This window comes from Phalacrocorax carbo, chromosome 1 (assembly GCF_963921805.1).
Source record: "Phalacrocorax carbo chromosome 1, bPhaCar2.1, whole genome shotgun sequence".
Taxonomy (NCBI): domain Eukaryota; kingdom Metazoa; phylum Chordata; class Aves; order Suliformes; family Phalacrocoracidae; genus Phalacrocorax; species Phalacrocorax carbo.
The window spans coordinates 97,899,146-97,917,606 of record NC_087513.1 but is presented as its reverse complement, the minus strand read 5'-3'; the positions used below and the strand labels follow the sequence as shown (position 1 = coordinate 97,917,606).

At 40.9% G+C, this 18,461-nt stretch overlaps 1 protein-coding gene across 1 annotated transcript; it reads right to left on the bottom strand.

The window, feature by feature from the left end:
- Window positions 1-9,603: 9,603 nt before the first annotated feature.
- On the bottom strand, window positions 9,604-17,506 carry ABHD10 (abhydrolase domain containing 10, depalmitoylase). Its single transcript, XM_064468382.1, has 5 exons — window positions 17,346-17,506; window positions 13,459-13,642; window positions 12,586-12,697; window positions 11,528-11,665; window positions 9,604-10,432 (listed from the first exon to the last, which is right to left on the bottom strand). The coding sequence occupies exons 1-5, from the start codon at window positions 17,458-17,460 to the stop codon at window positions 10,091-10,093; spliced, it is 891 nt and encodes a 296-aa protein (XP_064324452.1). The 5' UTR covers window positions 17,461-17,506; the 3' UTR covers window positions 9,604-10,090.
- Window positions 17,507-18,461: the final 955 nt, after the last annotated feature.

The following is an 18,461-nucleotide window of genomic DNA, read 5'->3' as shown; positions in this document are numbered from 1 at the left end:
GAGTGGGAAAAATAATTTCTCCTCTTCCCTGTTCAAGTGCTGATAAGAAGTTTCAACACAGGGACAGAGAATAGGATGGAAAGTCAAGGAAGAGAAGGCAGGTAATAGGATATTATTATCACCCTATCATTAGTCTATATTAGGCTATCAAATGGGTACAAGTGTCCCAAGAAAACAACTTGAACCACTAATAACAAGGGGAAATCACCGAAAACTAGCAAACCTACTATAAAGCACAAGGATCGTATTTTCTGCTGGTATGAGTCAGCATACCTCCAGTGATAGCAAGGGAGCTATGCCCATGTACCGTAGTTTAAATTTTGATTATACCCCTGCAGTGATGGGAGGGCAGAGGAGGAAAGTTAAGACAAGAGACTTTTCTTCTGGTCTGTTTTGTATGGATTTATCCTTTATTAAATAAAATCATTTTGCTCCTTTCTGAGTTGCCGCAGACTTTGCCAAATGTCTTTCATCCACGCTGTGTTATCCACCCTGCTACGGAATAGTTCCCTTTTGGCAAATCATTCATGTTCAGCTTGATATGAAAGGAGGCTGATAAACCTGAGGTGGATTCACAATCAGCTCTGCCAACAAAGTCCTTCTGCTGCATTTAAAAAGAAGAAAAAGGGGGAAAGGAATAGAGCACCTTGTCTATCTATCTCATAATGGTCTCTTCATCCATTATTTTCTCATTTTAAGACCACGATTTCCCAGATTTATACTGCTTTGGATGCTGCTGGGCTTGGGCAGACTCAAGAGATGAAAAATGTAATAGATGACCTAATTCCTTGTTGTCCTCCACAGGCATTTCATTTAGTGCTTTCTCTTCTCTGCACTGCTAGCTTCAAAACGCTACGAAATATTTGATTACGTAACTCGGAGTATGCTACGTGACAGAGCCACCACTTGAGCACTTTCCGTCCCAGCGGACACACTGTTGAAGGCACAGCAAATGCACAGGAACTAAGACTGCAAACCAAGCCTGGAGATCAGAGCAAGAGTAAACTGCAGCTGCCACAGTAAAAGGCAGTACATGAATTTGACATCCTTTCCATTCAAGGAACAGTTAAGGGCCAGGCCTTTCACTCTTTGGCCAGTCCCACAAAGGATAAGAAGCTTTATTTTGCACTTTCAGATCTTTTTGCATTCTTCTGTTTAGAAGGGAGCTACCTAGGATGCTTGGCTGCTTCTGGTCACACCAGGGTGTTCAGCGCTCACTGGCAGTGAGACTTCATGAAAGCCACCTACCTTTGCATCAGCCTTTGACCCCGTTTCCTAACTTGAGGGCAGGGATGGGTAATCTAACTCTCCTAAGCTGCAGAGCAGAGGTCTCCCCCTTCACAGATGTTGGCTGTGCAACCTGTTCTCGAGGGACTGTTCCATACTGTGAAAGCTGAAAAGCAAGCTTGTCCGTCAATATAAATTTTTAATAAGGCTTTGAAAACCAGGAAAGCTGCAGAGGATTGGAAAAATGCCAGCCCCCCACCAATATTTCCAAAGTATGAGCAATCAAATCATAAGCCTGCTTCTGTGCCATCAATCCTGGGAAAACAATGGAGTGAATTTTATTTCTTTTAAAGCAACAGTGTTGATGCAATTTACTAAAAGCTCTGTAATACATTTGAGTGGGCTACTGTGTGACACGTTCATTAGGGAACTAACCTGATTCCAAAACAACAGGACACATGAAAGAGATTAAAGCTGGCTAACTAGTAGGTCATATAATATGACTGTATCTGCAAAATCATTAATGATTGTGTATATTTTCATTCAGTTTGTACAAGAATGTGTTCCCAGGCCTAAACTATTTAATGTAATGTATTATTAGAAGTCACAAAAAAGGCCAGACTCCTAAGAACATTCCCGCTCATGCAAGCTGTGATGAGTAAACATCAAAGATAAAGAGAACTCCTTGAAAGCAGTCTACGTGAAAGCAGGCAAAAATGTGTCATTGCAGCCAAAGTTTAGCCGTCATCAGAGAGGTGCTTTTCAGAACACAGCACTCTGTCCTATGAAAAAGTAGATGGTAAAAAAAAAAAATGCAGACAGTGATGGAAGATGAGCAGGTGGGCACAGATGCTGCATAAGGCACCGTGACCGAAGGACTTGGCTAAATAAAACGTGGGAGGTGCAACAGCAATGGGAATATCATATCCAGTTCTGACAATCCCTCTCCAGAAAATGAGGTGAAGGAATGAAGTAAACTCAAATAGTCAATTCAGTAGTCAGAGGATTGAAAATTAGAGCCTTTACAGTAATCACTTCAGAAGGATTAGCTGTTTAGCTCCCCAAAACCAGAAGTTAAGAAATGACAAGCACAGGTGGCTACAAAGCAAAGAAGAACTGAAGGAACTCAAGTTCCTTCTGCTGGACAGAGGCACACTAAAGCCTGATGGCTAGAAATGTGATGTGGAAGAACCAGGCACGTTTTCAGTACCAAAGGTACTGCCATTAGAACACTTCACCCACTGCTTCCAATGGGTTCTGTCCTCTTATTTTTCTTGGTAACACAAGATTAGAAATTATGACTAAAAATACAGGTGAAGCTTGAATACTTGACATAAGATTTCATGCCTGTAAGCGCTATGGCTCATCTTATGCTTTCAGGTAATCACAATATTACACTATAAATTTAAAAATCTTTGTACATCTATAAAAAAATGCTACCAACAACAACGAAACCGACATTAATTAGCTCACTACCCGTTTTTAGATCCAGGGTAACTCGATAGCTTTTGATGTCTTCCAAGTGGAACACAGAGGGAAAAGTAAAACTTGTCCTGCTACAGAGCAACCCTTAGCCTTTGTTAGAGTTGCTGTTTGGCAATTCGCTCCTTAGAAAGAGGCTGGTATTTCAGCCATCCCAAAACACTATCTTCCAAAGTATGCTGGGTTGATTCTCATCAGACAAAGCTACCTAGCAATTAGAATAACTGGGAAGTCCAGGCTCCATTTCCCAGGTCTGCCACTGTGCAATAATAGACCTTTCATAACTAAGTTTAAAAAAAAAAAATCAGGAAATTTTCCAAAGCTGTAAAACAGTTTACAGCACCTCCCTTCACAAGGAAACTTCTGAAGGGCTGCTGAAAGATGCTGCCCGCATACATGCCTATGATGCGATGTCTAATTTCCTAGAGTTGCAGAAGGGATGCTAAGCTCAATACAAGCTCAGTGCAAGTACAGGACCTTTTTCAGGGAGCTGCAAGGCCAGACAAGTGCTCTGCAGACCCTTGGTTTTATTCATGGCCTTGCTTTGTCATAAGATACCTGGAGATGTTCTACACAAGAGAACTAATCAGACTGGGGGGAAAAAAGAAGTTACTGGAATATTTCCATCTTTTTAACTGTGCAAACCAGGTAGCAGAGATATCAGAACCATGGGACAACATTAATTTTGAAAATTTTAACTTCCCCATTAATTTGAGATCTAAAATCTAGAGACCCTCAAAGACCAAAAGTGCTAACTTGAGCAAGTATCTTTTCTTTCACCTGCAAAAGGGTTTCTTTGCCAGCTCTGAAGATGTTAAGCCCCAAGCAAGTGCAGTGTGAACACCTCAGACTTGGGATTAAAAGTGAAGTAATTGAGGAAGGAGGGACCTTCCTATTTGTGGGACAGAACAGAATGCGCTGGACACTCTGGTCTGCAGAACACGGCAGCTCTTAAGGCCGCCATGACCAGAAGTGTTTCTGGGGGTTCTAAGTCATTGGCCACCTTCTAGGCAGCTTGCCAGCAGGAACAGTTACTTATTACGACTGGAAACCAAATCCTGTGGACATAATTGCCAGCATTCCCAATACTCTAGATGACCTTGGAGGTAAATCGTGCATTTTAATTCTCCAGATCTTTAAAGTCTTGTGCTGGATAGACAGGCTCCTTGAAAGAAAACCAACACGTTTCATCCTATCAATTTTTAATCTGTCCTCAACAAAAACAATACCTTCTGAGACCTACCTTGGTTTGGGAATTACATATTGCAGTACACACTTACCAGAAGAACAGGAAAGAAGTAACATCGTTATTTCACTGAACCACAGGTCAAAAGAGACAGCAAGATTTACAAACAAAAGATATCAAAACCCCTAACTAAATAAATGCTGCTTCTTATGATTAGGGATTTAGCTTTGCTGTCAGGGGCTTTTTGAAGTTACTGACCCAAGGACTAGCACACTTTCTGCCTGCAAACCATATTCAATATGGAAGCAAAGTAAAGGATTCTCGTAAGGCCCAGACCTGACCCCAGGCAGCCCATGTCCTTCAGGGACTGCTTTTCAAGGGCCAAAGTCCAGGCAGGCCATTTACATCACCCCAACCTCTAAGTGTGCTACTGTTCAGCATACCTTTGCCACAGATATGAGCACCTGCTTCCACCGACAGGCAGCAGTGACCTTCTCACGTTGCCACGTGGGAGGCAAGCAGACAACATGGTGCAGGTCAGAAGGCCCAAAAAGAACACAACCTTTCACGTGCTAGCCTAAAAACATTTTAAATTGGTATTTTAGTTTCAGAACCAAGTGACTGCAAGTTGTAGCAGCTGTCATTTGCTTTTCATTCCAAATATAAATGCAGAGCTAGCTGAAGCTCCTTCCCAAACAGAAATCAAGGCACTGTAGCCGGCTGAGAACATGTCTATTCCTCACCTGTGAGCAGACCGCAAGCTACAATTACTGTGTCATAAGGAAGACACCCATTTCTCTTTAATGGAATAGAGGCATTGGACCATATAACATACATATGCAGGACTTGAAAGAGAAATACAAGGTCAAGCCTGCAACTAGACTGCAATGGTCCTATAATTTGGATTTATGCATAACATAGCCAAGGCTGTAACTAACGTTCTTCTGTTCTAGGCAAGTACATATAAAAGAGAGATGAGGTCCTACACTCACAAAGTAAATCTGAGCTATAAAAACTGACCTATGAGCAGTAAATCTGTGAGTGGTGTATTTTTGTCCTTTATCTTTGCCTCTTCTTTCCAACCGTTACAGTAATCTCTTCCCCTAGAAAACATCTACCAGGAGAAAAGTAACATGCACAGTGGCATTAAAACCAAGTAAGTAGCAAGCTGCCTGCTGTTAACCAGAATAGCTGAGTTCCCTCTGCCTTTCTTCTCCCTGCTGGGCTTGAGAACAAGGGCAGAAGAGCGAGAGTGTGCACTGATTTTTGGTATTTCTCTACGCATTCCTTACACAGCTGTTGAATTTTCACCAAGCTTTAGTGAAATTCTACTTTCTCACACATCTGACTGAATTTGTACATCAGCTCAAAGCAGAGATTGCTGAACTTGGAGACAGGTGAAACACATAATCCTCTTCTATTTCCAGGGAAGCCTTTATCTTTAACATAATTTTTAGTGCTTTTTAAAACAAAAAAAATTGGAGAGGGTAAGGTAGGCCTCTCTATAACAGCACAACTGAATAACTTTAAAACAAGGAAGTTAAAATCTCATTATCCCCCAGGACATGACTTTCCCTCACACTTTTTGGGTCCTCCCCCAGAGGAAGGGATAGGGGCCAAGGAAACAGGACAAGCACAGACCTAGCATAGCAACTCCGACCACAGCACTAGTTCAGAAACTGTTTAACTCTGCACTGCAGTACGACTAGGCACTGAAACCATTTAAGCAGCTGCAGACACATAGCTGGTTGAAAGCTTCTCTCTAAGCACGTTCTAATTTGATGTGAAAAGTATGGTACCATAAATCTGCTAGCCCCATTGAATAACAGTGTGTCCAAGAGAGCACATAATCAAAATTAACATGAAAATGAAACAGCAGGAGGCAGTTCTTCTAAGGCCTATCCAGCTAGGATTTGTTGTGAACACTGCTTTGTTTGCATATAGTGTTGATGCAAGAGAAAATAAGTTAGCTAAACTGAAACTACATGAAACAATACCATTTAACTCAAAAAAACCAAAACCTAAAACCAGCTGAAGTGTGTAATACAGAGCCAAACAACAGAAGAGACAGAACAAGAATACTCGACAAGATAAAAATACTTGCATATAAAACTGCGCAAGTACAGCTCAATATACACAGAATAAGAGCACTTGCTTATTAGGAAACAAGTTGGATAAACTTTAGAGACTCTTTCAACACGTACTGGTCTATTGCAGAGTTTAATCCCAAACACGAAAAAGCGCACCTTGCCATTTTCTTCATTTTTAGAAGGCTGAAGAGTTTGTTTCACAAGTTAAGTCTCAAGTAGTTTGATATTGCAACAGATCTGAAACGAAAACGTTGGTAAGGACCAGGGACAGTTGAGGTCAGCTGGTAATGCTTTTGTTTCTTTTTAATGAAAAGTATTACCTGCTGCTTTGGTATTATATGCTAATCAAGCTTCCCGTCTAGCTATAAAAGCTTTTTGTTATTTACTCATGAAACTTGAATGACTATAACTAACTCCTCAACAGGAGTCAATGTTAGGCAGTTTAAGCATTATGTGTAAGACAAATACCTCGAGGTGCTTGTTCAACTAGTGTCATTTGATCAAAATCAACAACACAAGCAGCTGAGTTGTTTGGTTAGCATCCAGAGCTTCCTTGCACTTGAGACAGCAGTGTCAGCCCCAACACGTCCATACTACATTCGCTGACAGATGAGCCCAGAAGTCAGTTTCAGACCTGCCAAAAGTGAAAGACAATGAGAACACTAACAACTTCAGCTAAGACTGCTACTGAAAGTAATTAAGTGTAGATGAAGTTATTCAGAGAAAACCAACCCCCGCAGGCAGCACAAGATAGAGTTGGTAAATTTGAAAGCATAAGACACTGATCATTTTGTGTGAATCAAGCTTACCATTGAAGAAATATGTTATATATTCATGAAGCATACTTTGTAGTCTGCAACAAATTAGAATTCCATAAAAAAGAAAAAAACAGAACATAATTCATTGCAAAGAATTTTAAAAATTTGTAGCATGCAGAGCTTGCCAAGTGCAATACCCTAGTTTAATACAGTATTTCTACAGAGGAAAGAAACACCTGTTTTTAAACATGGCTAATATTGAAAATAATTCACTATGTAGGCATCTAATGGTAAAGATGAAAGAGGTGCCACTGGCATTAACTCAGGGGACAAACCACAGTACCGAATCAGAATGGCACCATCATATGTGAAAATTACATTATTCAAGACTGTCAAAGCCTCCTTATAGGACAAGAGCTAGTCACAGGTAGGCTGTAAATCTCCCTGGTTATCACCTATCCCTCATCTCAGGCATTTGAACATTCCAAGTTGACAGTAACCAACATGCTGGTAATTTCCAGTGTGAACACAAGGAAAATGCTACAGTTGCAAAGACAAATACCAAAGGAACTATCGTGGCAAAGTTAGAGGAGAAAGTCTGTCTGAGTAAGGCCCAGCTCAGAGCCACCTCTTCATATTTAAGGAATACAGACTGAATTTATAAAATGGTAAGCGAACACAGAGAGAAGGGTACTAGCATTCACTGATTTTCTGGAATACCGTCTCTATGAAGAAAGTAGCACCTCTGCCTTTTCATTTACACTGTACATAGCAAATTTTGGCTGTACCTGTAATGTAAATGCTACCACTAATATCCATTTAGCAAGGAGAGAAGAAAACAGAGGGAACTACAGACCAAGAGGCACACAGAAAAACCCCAACCTCCCTAGGAGTAAGTTTCAGTAATGCTGCTGTTTTGAGGTACCAATGCTGCAGGTTCTTATCCTCAACAATTGTGTCAACCCTTTTATTCTGCCCTTCTCCCACTTAATGTTATCACAGCAGAATAAAAGCGGAGGGGGGAACAACAAAAAAACACCACCAAGCACCTGAAAACTACTACACAGCTACTCCCCTGCACATTTGTTTTCAGCTTGCTCTAAGGCATTGTAACAAAAAGACTTTACCCATGAAGTACCGATTATTTAATAAAAGCTAAGGTGAGGCTTTGAATTAATACGGTGCAATTCTTCCATGAGAAATACACAGCTACAGTTTATGCAGACTTTCCCCTGCCTGGAGTACTGAAGTTCAATTGAATGTCTATAGGTCTAACTTCAAATTTAAAAAAATAGCTTGAAACTTTGCAGTTACTGATATAACTTTAATACGTGTGAACAAGTAAATCTATCACAACTGGTAACTTTGGGCCTTAATTAATATTATTTACTTCAGAATCACTGCAGTCCACTCTTTTCAACTTCTTCCATTAAGAGCCAAAGCAATCTAAGAGATGTGACAAAAGTGGATTAAAAAAATTATCATAGGTAATCTAAGAGCAGAAAGTTTTGAAGTAACTTCGTTTTGATTTGACTGTCCTTAAAACTCTCAAAATCGATTTTTCAGGTTTTATTAGATGCAAGTCACATGAATACATATAAAGAGGACAACTGTTTAACAATACATAAATACGAACACAGCTCAACCTTCAGAAATGGAAGTGGTTGAGCAATTTGCATAAGTTATCCAAATTAATTTTTCTCAAAAGTAAAATACATATTCAAGAAGTTTTAAAGCTTAAGAAAGTAGTGAATTGCATAGTCATACAGAAAGAAAAGAAGTCTACTCCCTTCAGAAATACTTGGAAACAAAATTTCATGGAATGCTGTAATTCCTCAAACAAGTATCCTGAGCTAGATTAATTGAATTAGTACACTGGAATCAGAAGGTTTGCATCTAAACTAGAGCCACCTTTTTTACTCTCATGTCAGAATTAAAATTTTTTTACATCACAGCTTCTTGTTTTTTGCAATATTGAAGCCTAAATAAAACTCTACTTCACAGGAATGCATCTGAAATTTAGGGCTTCTTTGTTTTGTTGTTGGGTTTGGGTTTTTGTTTTAGATGTTTGGTTTCTTTTTAAATTATAAACCACTACCTTGGCAAACCTCTATACAATGTACTTCAACTGACAATCCTAACACTGAAAACAACAAACCCTCTAGAAATACCTTACTCCCAGGAGCTTTAATCTTTTAAGGCAGCAACAGTGATGCCATTTACTACTTAAAATAGTAAAGCCAGAAACAACTATATACTTTTGACTGATGTTTCATAGTACAGCCAGCCTGAACTACTTCCAGCCTCTCACCTAAGTTCCTCTCTCTCAAAATGGCACTGTATTTTTGGCCAAAATACCCCAGGTAATAGTCATATTTGCAATTAAATCCACTTACTACTAAATTCTACAGATTTACATTACAAGAATTATCCAACTACCAAGTTTCAGTTACAAGTTTTCAGGCTTGCAATCATGTACCTCAAATTCCTAACTCTGCAAGACACTATTCCTAATAATCCAGTTCTCAAGTCACAGAAAAGAGCCGCTGATGCTCTATGGTCCTGTACTCCCCACTTTGAAGAGGTTACTATAAAATAATCACTGTATTGATCCAGTTTCAGTTTACACCAAGATTATATATTGTTCCCTTAATAACAGAACCATAAATTAACTATTGCAAAAAGGCAGCCTGGAGAAGAGGACGTAAACCCTACTGATGGGAACAGGTAAGAGAGCTCCATCTGCACTTTGAAGCCCTGCGTTCTTACAAGTTAACTTCTTCCTTATGTAGTACCCCAAGCACACCATCAGGGTGTGCCTTCCACTTTTAAATTTTAACAGTACTTCAGAACAATATAATCATTTATCTGAAATCGGTTTATTATTCTTCATGTTATTCACTACTTCTAATTACAATCACTTTAGTAAACACTTGAGCTGTATTTTGCCTTGCACAGGTGGTTTCAGACATAAGATACAAGAATGTTACAGCAAAAGGACAATACTGAAAAGGTGTCAAAGACACCGGAAAGTAAAGTTTTACTGTACAGTAACAAAAATGAATCAACATCTCAGTACAAAAGTGTAGGAAGCTTGCAAAAAAAGGTTTAAGTGGTGAAGGAGAGGTTCTAAACAGCAGCAGCACTCCTTCACATTTTGGACTGTCTGTGCAAATGCAGCATTAATAACATATCTGTATTTATGAAACAGAGGTAAGGAAACAGCAGATAAAGCTCAGTTCCTACTGTGATAGTCACAGGCCTGGCATCATCTAGTTAACAACAGGGTTTCTGCTACTCATGGAAGAGTCAGGTGTAGAGTCCATACGTGTGTGTCACTCCGCAGCTCACGGCAGTGTTGCCAGCTTGTCAATTAAATCATCAACGGTATTCACAAGAAGTTTTATATCCTCCTTCTCACTCATCCGATGTTGGCCAATTTTGCGGAGGATAACATCCACATCTTTGCTTAAAACACGGTCAGCAACTTGCATAGAGATCTGCCAAGGGACATCACCATCCTTCATGCCATGAATGAGTCGTATGGGACACGTTACAGGGATAGGACTATTTAGCACACAGTGATTTTCTGCTTCTCTGATAAAGTCATATGTCAAGGAGTAATACCCTTCCTCATTATACTTTGTCGGGAACTTCCATTCACCTTTTTCTTCTATTTCTTTCTGTGCCTATAAAAAAAGAAGAGTGCAAAAAATAGACAAGACAGCTGTTACGAGTTCTTTAGAGTGCCTCACTCTCTTTCTGTTCGAAGCATAGCAAAATTTCCCCAGGTCTAAAATTTCACTTTGTCCATTTTTATTAGCATTATTCCTGTTCACCTTCCAGCATCTGAGAAGACAAAACCACTACTGTGTCACAAAATCTACTTTGCACATCTCTCCTGCAAATTAATCTAGTTAAGATTCGCCAATGAAATGAAGTTTCTCAGACAGCATCTACCAGAAAGAAAGACGTAGAGCCACAATAAGCAGTAAGTCTTTCTGGCTTCAATCACTGAAGCTCAAACAATGTGAAACCTAGGAAAACAGGAATTTCCCAGTGAACAGTCTTCTCAGTCTTTGTCACAATAGCTGTGTCTAAATACTGTATTTCCAGAATCTTACCTTAGTCTTAAGTAGCAATACTGACACTACACAGTGCCTTACAAAAAAAAAGATCAGGGGAATATTTAATTATTCTAAAGTATAAGCTATTTATTCCCATGTTTATTTGTCACACTATAACACCTGATTTTCTTTCTTGAGGACTGGACATTATCATCATCAAGGAAGCAACTCAGAGACTTCCCACCACCTAAATCTCACGGTCTTCACAAACACACTGATCTGAAGAATTCCCCTCTGTACACACAATCTGTGTCAGATTCATCTCATCCAATGTCATCTCAGTTGCTTTGGCAGCTACTTCTCCAACCCTGGAAGCACGAGGATCCAATTTGAATGCAAATATAAAATATTCAACACTGAAATCTAATGGACTGCTGAACTGCAGGGATCTGACTTCACATCCTATATGCCACCATAATAATATAAACACATTCTAGGTAGCGTTCACACTACCTTCACACTAGAAGCACAGCAAACTACTAGTAACAAACTTTTAGATTAATGTAAATTTTCAGTTTACCTCCACCACAAACACAAAAAGGTCTTACCAGAAGACTTGCAGGAATAACACAGTTTGAACAGTATTTGTTAAACGCTTGATAGATTTCTTTTGTTTTTTTTTTTTAGATTGCACAAAAGCCAACCCTCAGCATTTACCTCAATGGGAAGCTTCTTAAAAGTTGTTACAAGATGGTCTGCTGCTACAGCTACTCCAACCAGAGCAGCTACTTTATCTGGGCGTGCTATTGCAGCATGAAGCATCAGCCATCCGCCCATGCTGGAGCCTACCAGAATCTTAAAAGAGAGAAAGAAGACATTATTTTACGGGAAACAGCCTTTTTTGTTTTTCTTTCACAAAGCATCAGTTTTCATTTTGTTTAACTACTTAAACCTTGGGCATAATCCTGCTGTCCTTACCCAGGCAGAACTGCTGTCACCTCCGGTGGAAATTTTGCCTGAGTAAGCACCACAGGATCTGGTATTTTATTATTCTTTTTGTTTGGCATGGCTGGTTATTGCTGTCTGAGACTGAAACACTGTAAACAAAATGAAAGTTGAAATAATTCAGTATCACAGTCATACTTTGTTTCTTTCTTAAAATAAATGCACATGGTAAAGCCTCAGTGCAATGAAAGAGGTCAACAAAAGCTATTCATAACACTAAATTGTTTTAACCACAATGCTAGGTATTTCCAGGTTTCAGGAGAATTCAAGATTCTCACAGTCATTTCTAAATAACTGGAAAAGTCAAATGCTTCTTCTGCTCATTTTTTTAAGCTATTTTATCATACAGAGTATACTAACCGGTAACATTCCGGCAAATCCTTTCATTAATGCATCAGCACTGGGACAGTGACACACTTTTCATGAAGAGGGCTGTGCCGCACTGGAATGATTCCCTGTTCCCTGTCAGGTGGAATCTCTACCACAAGGCTTTCTCAGACTCCCTGGGATGATAGCCCTGCTCTGAGCAGGAGCCTCTAATAAACAACCTTCAGGGGGTCCTGCCAAACCATGTTTCCATGATCTTGTGATCTGCCTGCTTGCAAAAGAAAGTCCTACAAATACGACCTCTCAAATGATTCAGCTTGAAAGCGAGCAGGTATAAGCTGTTAAATAGAAGTTACTGTTGACCAGAGCTATTATGCTATATTTTTGATTAATGTTCTATCTTGAGGACAAAAAGCATTCTGTATTTAAAAATAAAATATAACCTGTGGTCCATCTGCAAGTTCATCCAGTATAGACAGAACATCTTTTCTCCACTTCCCAATTGTACACTCCTTAAAGTTACCATCTGAATTTCCACATCCTGTATAATCAAATCTGAAAAAGTAACCATCAAAATGAAACTCTCAGTCACATTGAGCATTTTCTTACTTGGTCCTGTGTATCACTAGCACCAGAAATCAGATGAAAAGAGGTTTAAATACAACAGGCACAATTTAGTGATGCAGCATTCTCCTACCATTTGAAATAACGATACCCAAATTTACCAGGATATTTCCCAGACAAATAATTTCCCTTACAGCCAAAATGCAACATACTTCAGTTTTAAAGGTATTTTTAAAATGTTCAAACTCTTTTTCAAAAACTATTCCCAACTACAAAGACTAACAGAACTCAGCGTTCAACCTAATCTATCAAAGGAGAATATCACCACGCACATGCATGTTCCTCTAAATGCACAGAAAGCACTGGATAGCCTCATAAGCTTTGGCAGTTAAGAAGCACACTTATAGTGATAATTTACAGAAATTAGAACTTCAGGTCCTAAAGCTAAAATTTCTAAGGATTTTTTTATTTTTGTGCCTATAGCCTTAATATAACACACAGCATTGGCTAGACTACAGTAATTTATCACAGAATTTTCTGAATTACTTCCAGAATACATTCTCCTGATTTACCTCAGTCTCTTTACAGACAGGAAGCCTACATTTGAAATGGAAGACAGACACTTCCCAGCTTGTGTACAGCACAGCATGCATTCCAAAACAAATGCCAAGGTTTACGTATTTTTGTTAAAACCTCTTCCCCCAACCCATGGTATTTGTTTCATTTTCTCAAGAATGGCACTCTGAATGTACCTGATGAAGGCATGACCTAGAGAGTTGCAGAAATCTTCAAGGGCAGTTGCTTTCTGACCATTCATATTTGAATTAAAGCCTGGAAGGAAAATAACCCCTGGATTCCTGCCTTTTAGTTTATGATAGGCAAGATTTGGTCGATCTGGTCGAGTAAGAAACCTGATTGATGATTTCAGCCTGCAAACTAATAAGAAGAACTATTTAGTACAATCATGATGATAACCATAGCAGAAATACTAATACTTTATAAAATCAGATTCAGGAAATATAGGTATATTGAGTGAAAATAGGATACTTTAGCTCAAGAGAAAAGAAAAAAGTATCTCCTATGCTTTTCAATGACTAACTATTATTGATCAATCTGGTAGGGAAAGCTGATCATAATTCATTCTCAAATCATTAGATGCCATTAGGAGTTCACTCAGCAATTAGCAAAATGGCTGATTGAAGCCAAATGCTAAGATCTCCTATTCTTCATTTGTCTTTGTGTTTCACACCAATCTTGAATATCTGTACTCATTTCACATGAAGTAAGATTTTTCATCTGCTTAGTTTAACTTTTGTGGTTTTCCTTTTTGTTTTTCCAGACTAATTTTCAGAAAATATAATTTTAAGACTAAAGTATTGTGTGCGATGCTAAGTTTACAATTACTAGAGGTGACAAATTTTTGAATAAAAGGTAAAACTGAAGGTCAAAACTTCATCTGCATCAACTTCCCAGATCCAGAAGATCTACGAAGAAGATATACAATGGGGAAGTTCAAAAGTGGGAATTGGGAAATAATCTTGTGACTAAATTTTTCCACATGATAAAATATTAGCATTATTTAAAACCAAATGAAAAAAATAACATCTAGCCTTTTTCATCATATCAACAGCTATTTCTGCTTAAGCTAAAGGTTACTGCCTGGAACACTGCAAAAAAAGCTCTTTTTAACACTATGCCACCTTAACATTACTCTTTTTCTCAGCTATGAAGCACAGCAGGTAAAAAACAAAATAAAGCTACATCTTCTATAAATACAGAGCAATACATTAAACACATCCCATAAGAAGAAACAGAGCTGACCACTGCAGAGCTATCATTTTCTTATGCATCTCCAGAAGAGGCACAGATACCTCACTACATGGTTTGGGGTATTCTTGCTGGAGAGGTTACCTTATTCCAGTACTCTGATTGTTCTATGTTTATCCAGAATGAAATAGCACTTTGCAAACCTAAATATTTTGCAAATATTTAAAAAATGAAAGACTGTTTAGCGCAACTTCTGTCAAAATGATCTGCAATATATTATATGACAAAAATTTTTTCCTATCAGCCTAAACTTAGAATTACTTTGTTTTGTTTTCGTTCAAGATAACAAACCAGACACATTTGGAAAGCAAACACTAGGTTGGACTCTGTTACTCACGTTAATAACCATCAAAAAAATTGAGTTAGTTTCAAACAAGGAAAAAAGATTAACAAGGAAATGCTAACTAATGAATAACTATGCTGAATCTCAACAGTTGCTACAGTATTTAATCCAAGTTTCACAGTCAATTCTACCGCTGTTGTGGGTGATGGGAAGTGAGAGGAGACTTAATCCACTCTATTATCCCACTCAGCAAGATATTTTGTTAAACCGATAGCTTGGTCAAGACTTCTAAGACTTTGACACTCTTAATTCTTAGATTAAAAGACGACTGGTTCTTCAATACTGTAAGTCAGTAGTAGTGTACAAAAACTGTGCAATCCCAAATAATAATCAGGGCTTCCTAGTGGTATAACAACTGGATAAATACGGCAAAAACAGGCCATGTCAGTATCACACTGTTTAACTGTTCCATAGCTTTGAGCTCTGTTTTCTCAATATCAGAGAGATGACATTCATGGGGTTTTGCAGGTTTTGTTTGTTTTTAAACTTGCACGTGCATGAGTAAATGTTGATGCATAAGAGATACAGGATGCGGCTAGTATTCAGCACTTTCCTACACTCTAACAGAAATTATACCATTTAAACAACAGATTAAAAGCATTAAATCTTTCCTGAAACGATGGGACAGTTCTTTATCCTACTGATGCATCGATTTTTATAAAGGAGAATAACTGCCACAGTAAAGGTATATTTATTCAGATGACTCCATGCTATGGCTTTTGGTTTATGTGTTGCTCTATCAGTAAGCCAGTCACTTCTTCACCTGCCAGTAACAGAGAAGATACACCAAGAAGTGCTAAACTTGATAGAGAAAGGGAGTATTTTTCTCCCCCTTAAGCCCCAATAACCATCTCTGAAATCACCGGTTTTCCATCCTGCAGCACTCTGGAGGTGCTCTCGAACTGTTTTGACACTGGGCAGGGTTTAAACTGCAGCTACAAGACACAACTGCTATTTGAGCTATTCCACAAACTAGTACTCTACATTTAACAAGTTACTGTATGTGCACCAGCAGCAATCCTAACCTGAATAATGCAAAACCCTAAAGCAACCACCCCAGCTAATCCAAAAGCACGACTCACTGGAGTCACAGTCTCAGACTTCCCTTTAGACTAACACATCAATAACTGAGCAGCTACCCAGTAGTTTCTCCTCCTGATTTCCATGAAAGACCTTAGAACAGGGAAGCACTTCTGAAGGGTGCAAGGTGATACTTAGTATTTATAAAAGCAAGTTACAGATGCAGGAAGACCACAGGACTCTTGCCTGATGCTACAGAACTCTCTTCACATCAGAATCACTGTGCAATTATAATTGTTACAACCATGTCAGAAACCATGATTGAGACCTGTGCTACATGTCAAAGCCAAGGAAATCCTCTGAACCACCTTGGGAATGCTCCAGCACTGTGACCTACCCACTGCCAACAGCAGCAGCAGATTAACACAGCTCTGGTAGATAAAAGACTCAACATTGTCCACACTTAGTTTTGTGCAATCATCTATGCTACCAGAGTAAAAAAGCCACCAGTTCCACCAGCAGGAACTGCTTGCTACTTAGCCCAGTCTCAGAGCACCTAATGGCACACTCAATAACCAGCTATTCTGATTACACTATCACTATAAGCATGCAGAAAGAAAAAAAAAAAAATCAGCAAAATACTACCGCATTCATGTTTCTATGCAGACAGAAAATGTGCCTCCTTAGTGGCAAGTAAGTTTCACTCACTTCTACACCGAGCTACCTCAGATGAGGTTCATTACCTCACCAAGAAGAGCAGTTGTCTGCCAAATTTAAGGTAATGAATAAACTCAAGAAGTCAGACAATCACTGAGTCTAGAACAGCAAGAAGGGGGACTATGTGTTTGGGACGAGGATCGCCTCACTCAAAAGTGGACGCCAGCTTTTCAGGTGCCTTAAGCCCACGGGTAGGAATGCTTCACATCCCAGGCAAGTGAACTGGCCCACTTCCTCGTACTTCCAGTTCCCCAGGAAGCAGCAGCAGCAGCAGCAGCAGGAGGAGCCTACAGGGAACTAACCGCAGGCGCGCAGGCAGCTGCGCCGCAGACAGGCACAGGCTGGCGCAGTGCCTGCCCTCCCCTGTGCGCACACGCGCAACCACCCCCTCGGGCTCGGCACGGGAGGGAAGACCTGTCAGCAGCCCCGTCCCTCGGACGGGAGCGGGGTTTAACACCCCCAGCCCGGGGTAGGCGCCCCGGCCGTGCACCATCGGGACATGGCGCTGAAGGGGAGGAGGGGGCGCCGCCTCCCGCTGCCCGCCCCACGCACGGCCGACAGCAAGTACCCCTCCCCACGGCCACTGCACACGGTATATACACCCGCCGCAGACACGCAGCCTCTCCCCTCTGACTGACTGACTGGCACCCCCTTCTCCCTCGGGCTCCCAGGCCGGCGGCGGAAGAGCAGCTCCGGAGCGCCAGCAGAGGTGCCCCGGGGCCCTTCCCTTACCCGGGAGCCCCAGGGCCGCCCTCAACGGCGACAGCAACAGCACCACAGCCGAGGGACGGCGGGGGCCGCCGCCGCCGCCCCGCACCAGCCCCCGCAGCGCCCCTGCCGCCGCCATGGCCGCTGCACGCGCCCCGCTGCGCAGGCGCCACGCGCATGCGCCCACGGCCTCCCTGCGGCGGGCGGGGGAGGGCGAGGAGCGCGCACGCGCCGTCAGGTGTGCCGGCGGCAGGGCTGGTGGGGGGAGCGCAGCGGGGCTGCGAGGTGGCGGTGGTCGGTGTCGGTAGTGCCGTATGCCTATTTGTGAAGTAGAAACCAAAGTTTTGTCAATAAAAACATTTAATGAACATTTCCCTTGGTGCGTGTGTATTCTGGAACGGGGACCCTTCTCGATGGCCTCTCAGTACCAGGCAACGCTGGTAAAGGCCCAGCCTGGAAACCACCGTGCTTCAGGTTGCCTGTGTATATACAGGTATAAACCGTTACAAAGTATGCATCTTTGTGATACATGTATAATATAATGCACATAATTATCCGGCCCTTACAGATGGCCAGAAAGAACATTTCAAAGTCTTACCCCTCCCTCGGTCACCCCTCCAGCCCCATGAGGGGTCAGACCTTTCTTAGCCTACGGGGTGTTCTGACCAGCCCACGCCTCCTTACCCATCTCTGCTCGGCCTTATTTGCAGAGACATGGCAGCCAAAAACAAGGTTTTCCTTCCAGAAGATCCTTATGCACTGTACCTTTTATAGCACAGGCCACGGAGAAAGGAGGAAAACAACACTAAGAGAGGTCAATGCCTGCAAAGGTATTTTCCCAGGCAAGTGCCAGCCAGCCCCTGTCAGCAGCTGTAGGTCAAGGGATGCAGAGGCTGAGGTTTTTAAGACACAGCCTACGTGGTTTACAATTGCCTGATGTCCTTCGGGGTAAGTGGGTACTTGACTGCCATGGGGGTAAGCTTGGAGGGCTTGTGGACTGATCATAAAAAGATGGCGCCTACCACCATGCTTTGCTATGTTGTCCTGATGTACATTACTGCAAAACAGACCACGCTTTGTGATGATGATAGCAAACTTAGTGAAAAAGTCATAAAACTGCATGAGCTTCTACAATGAGCT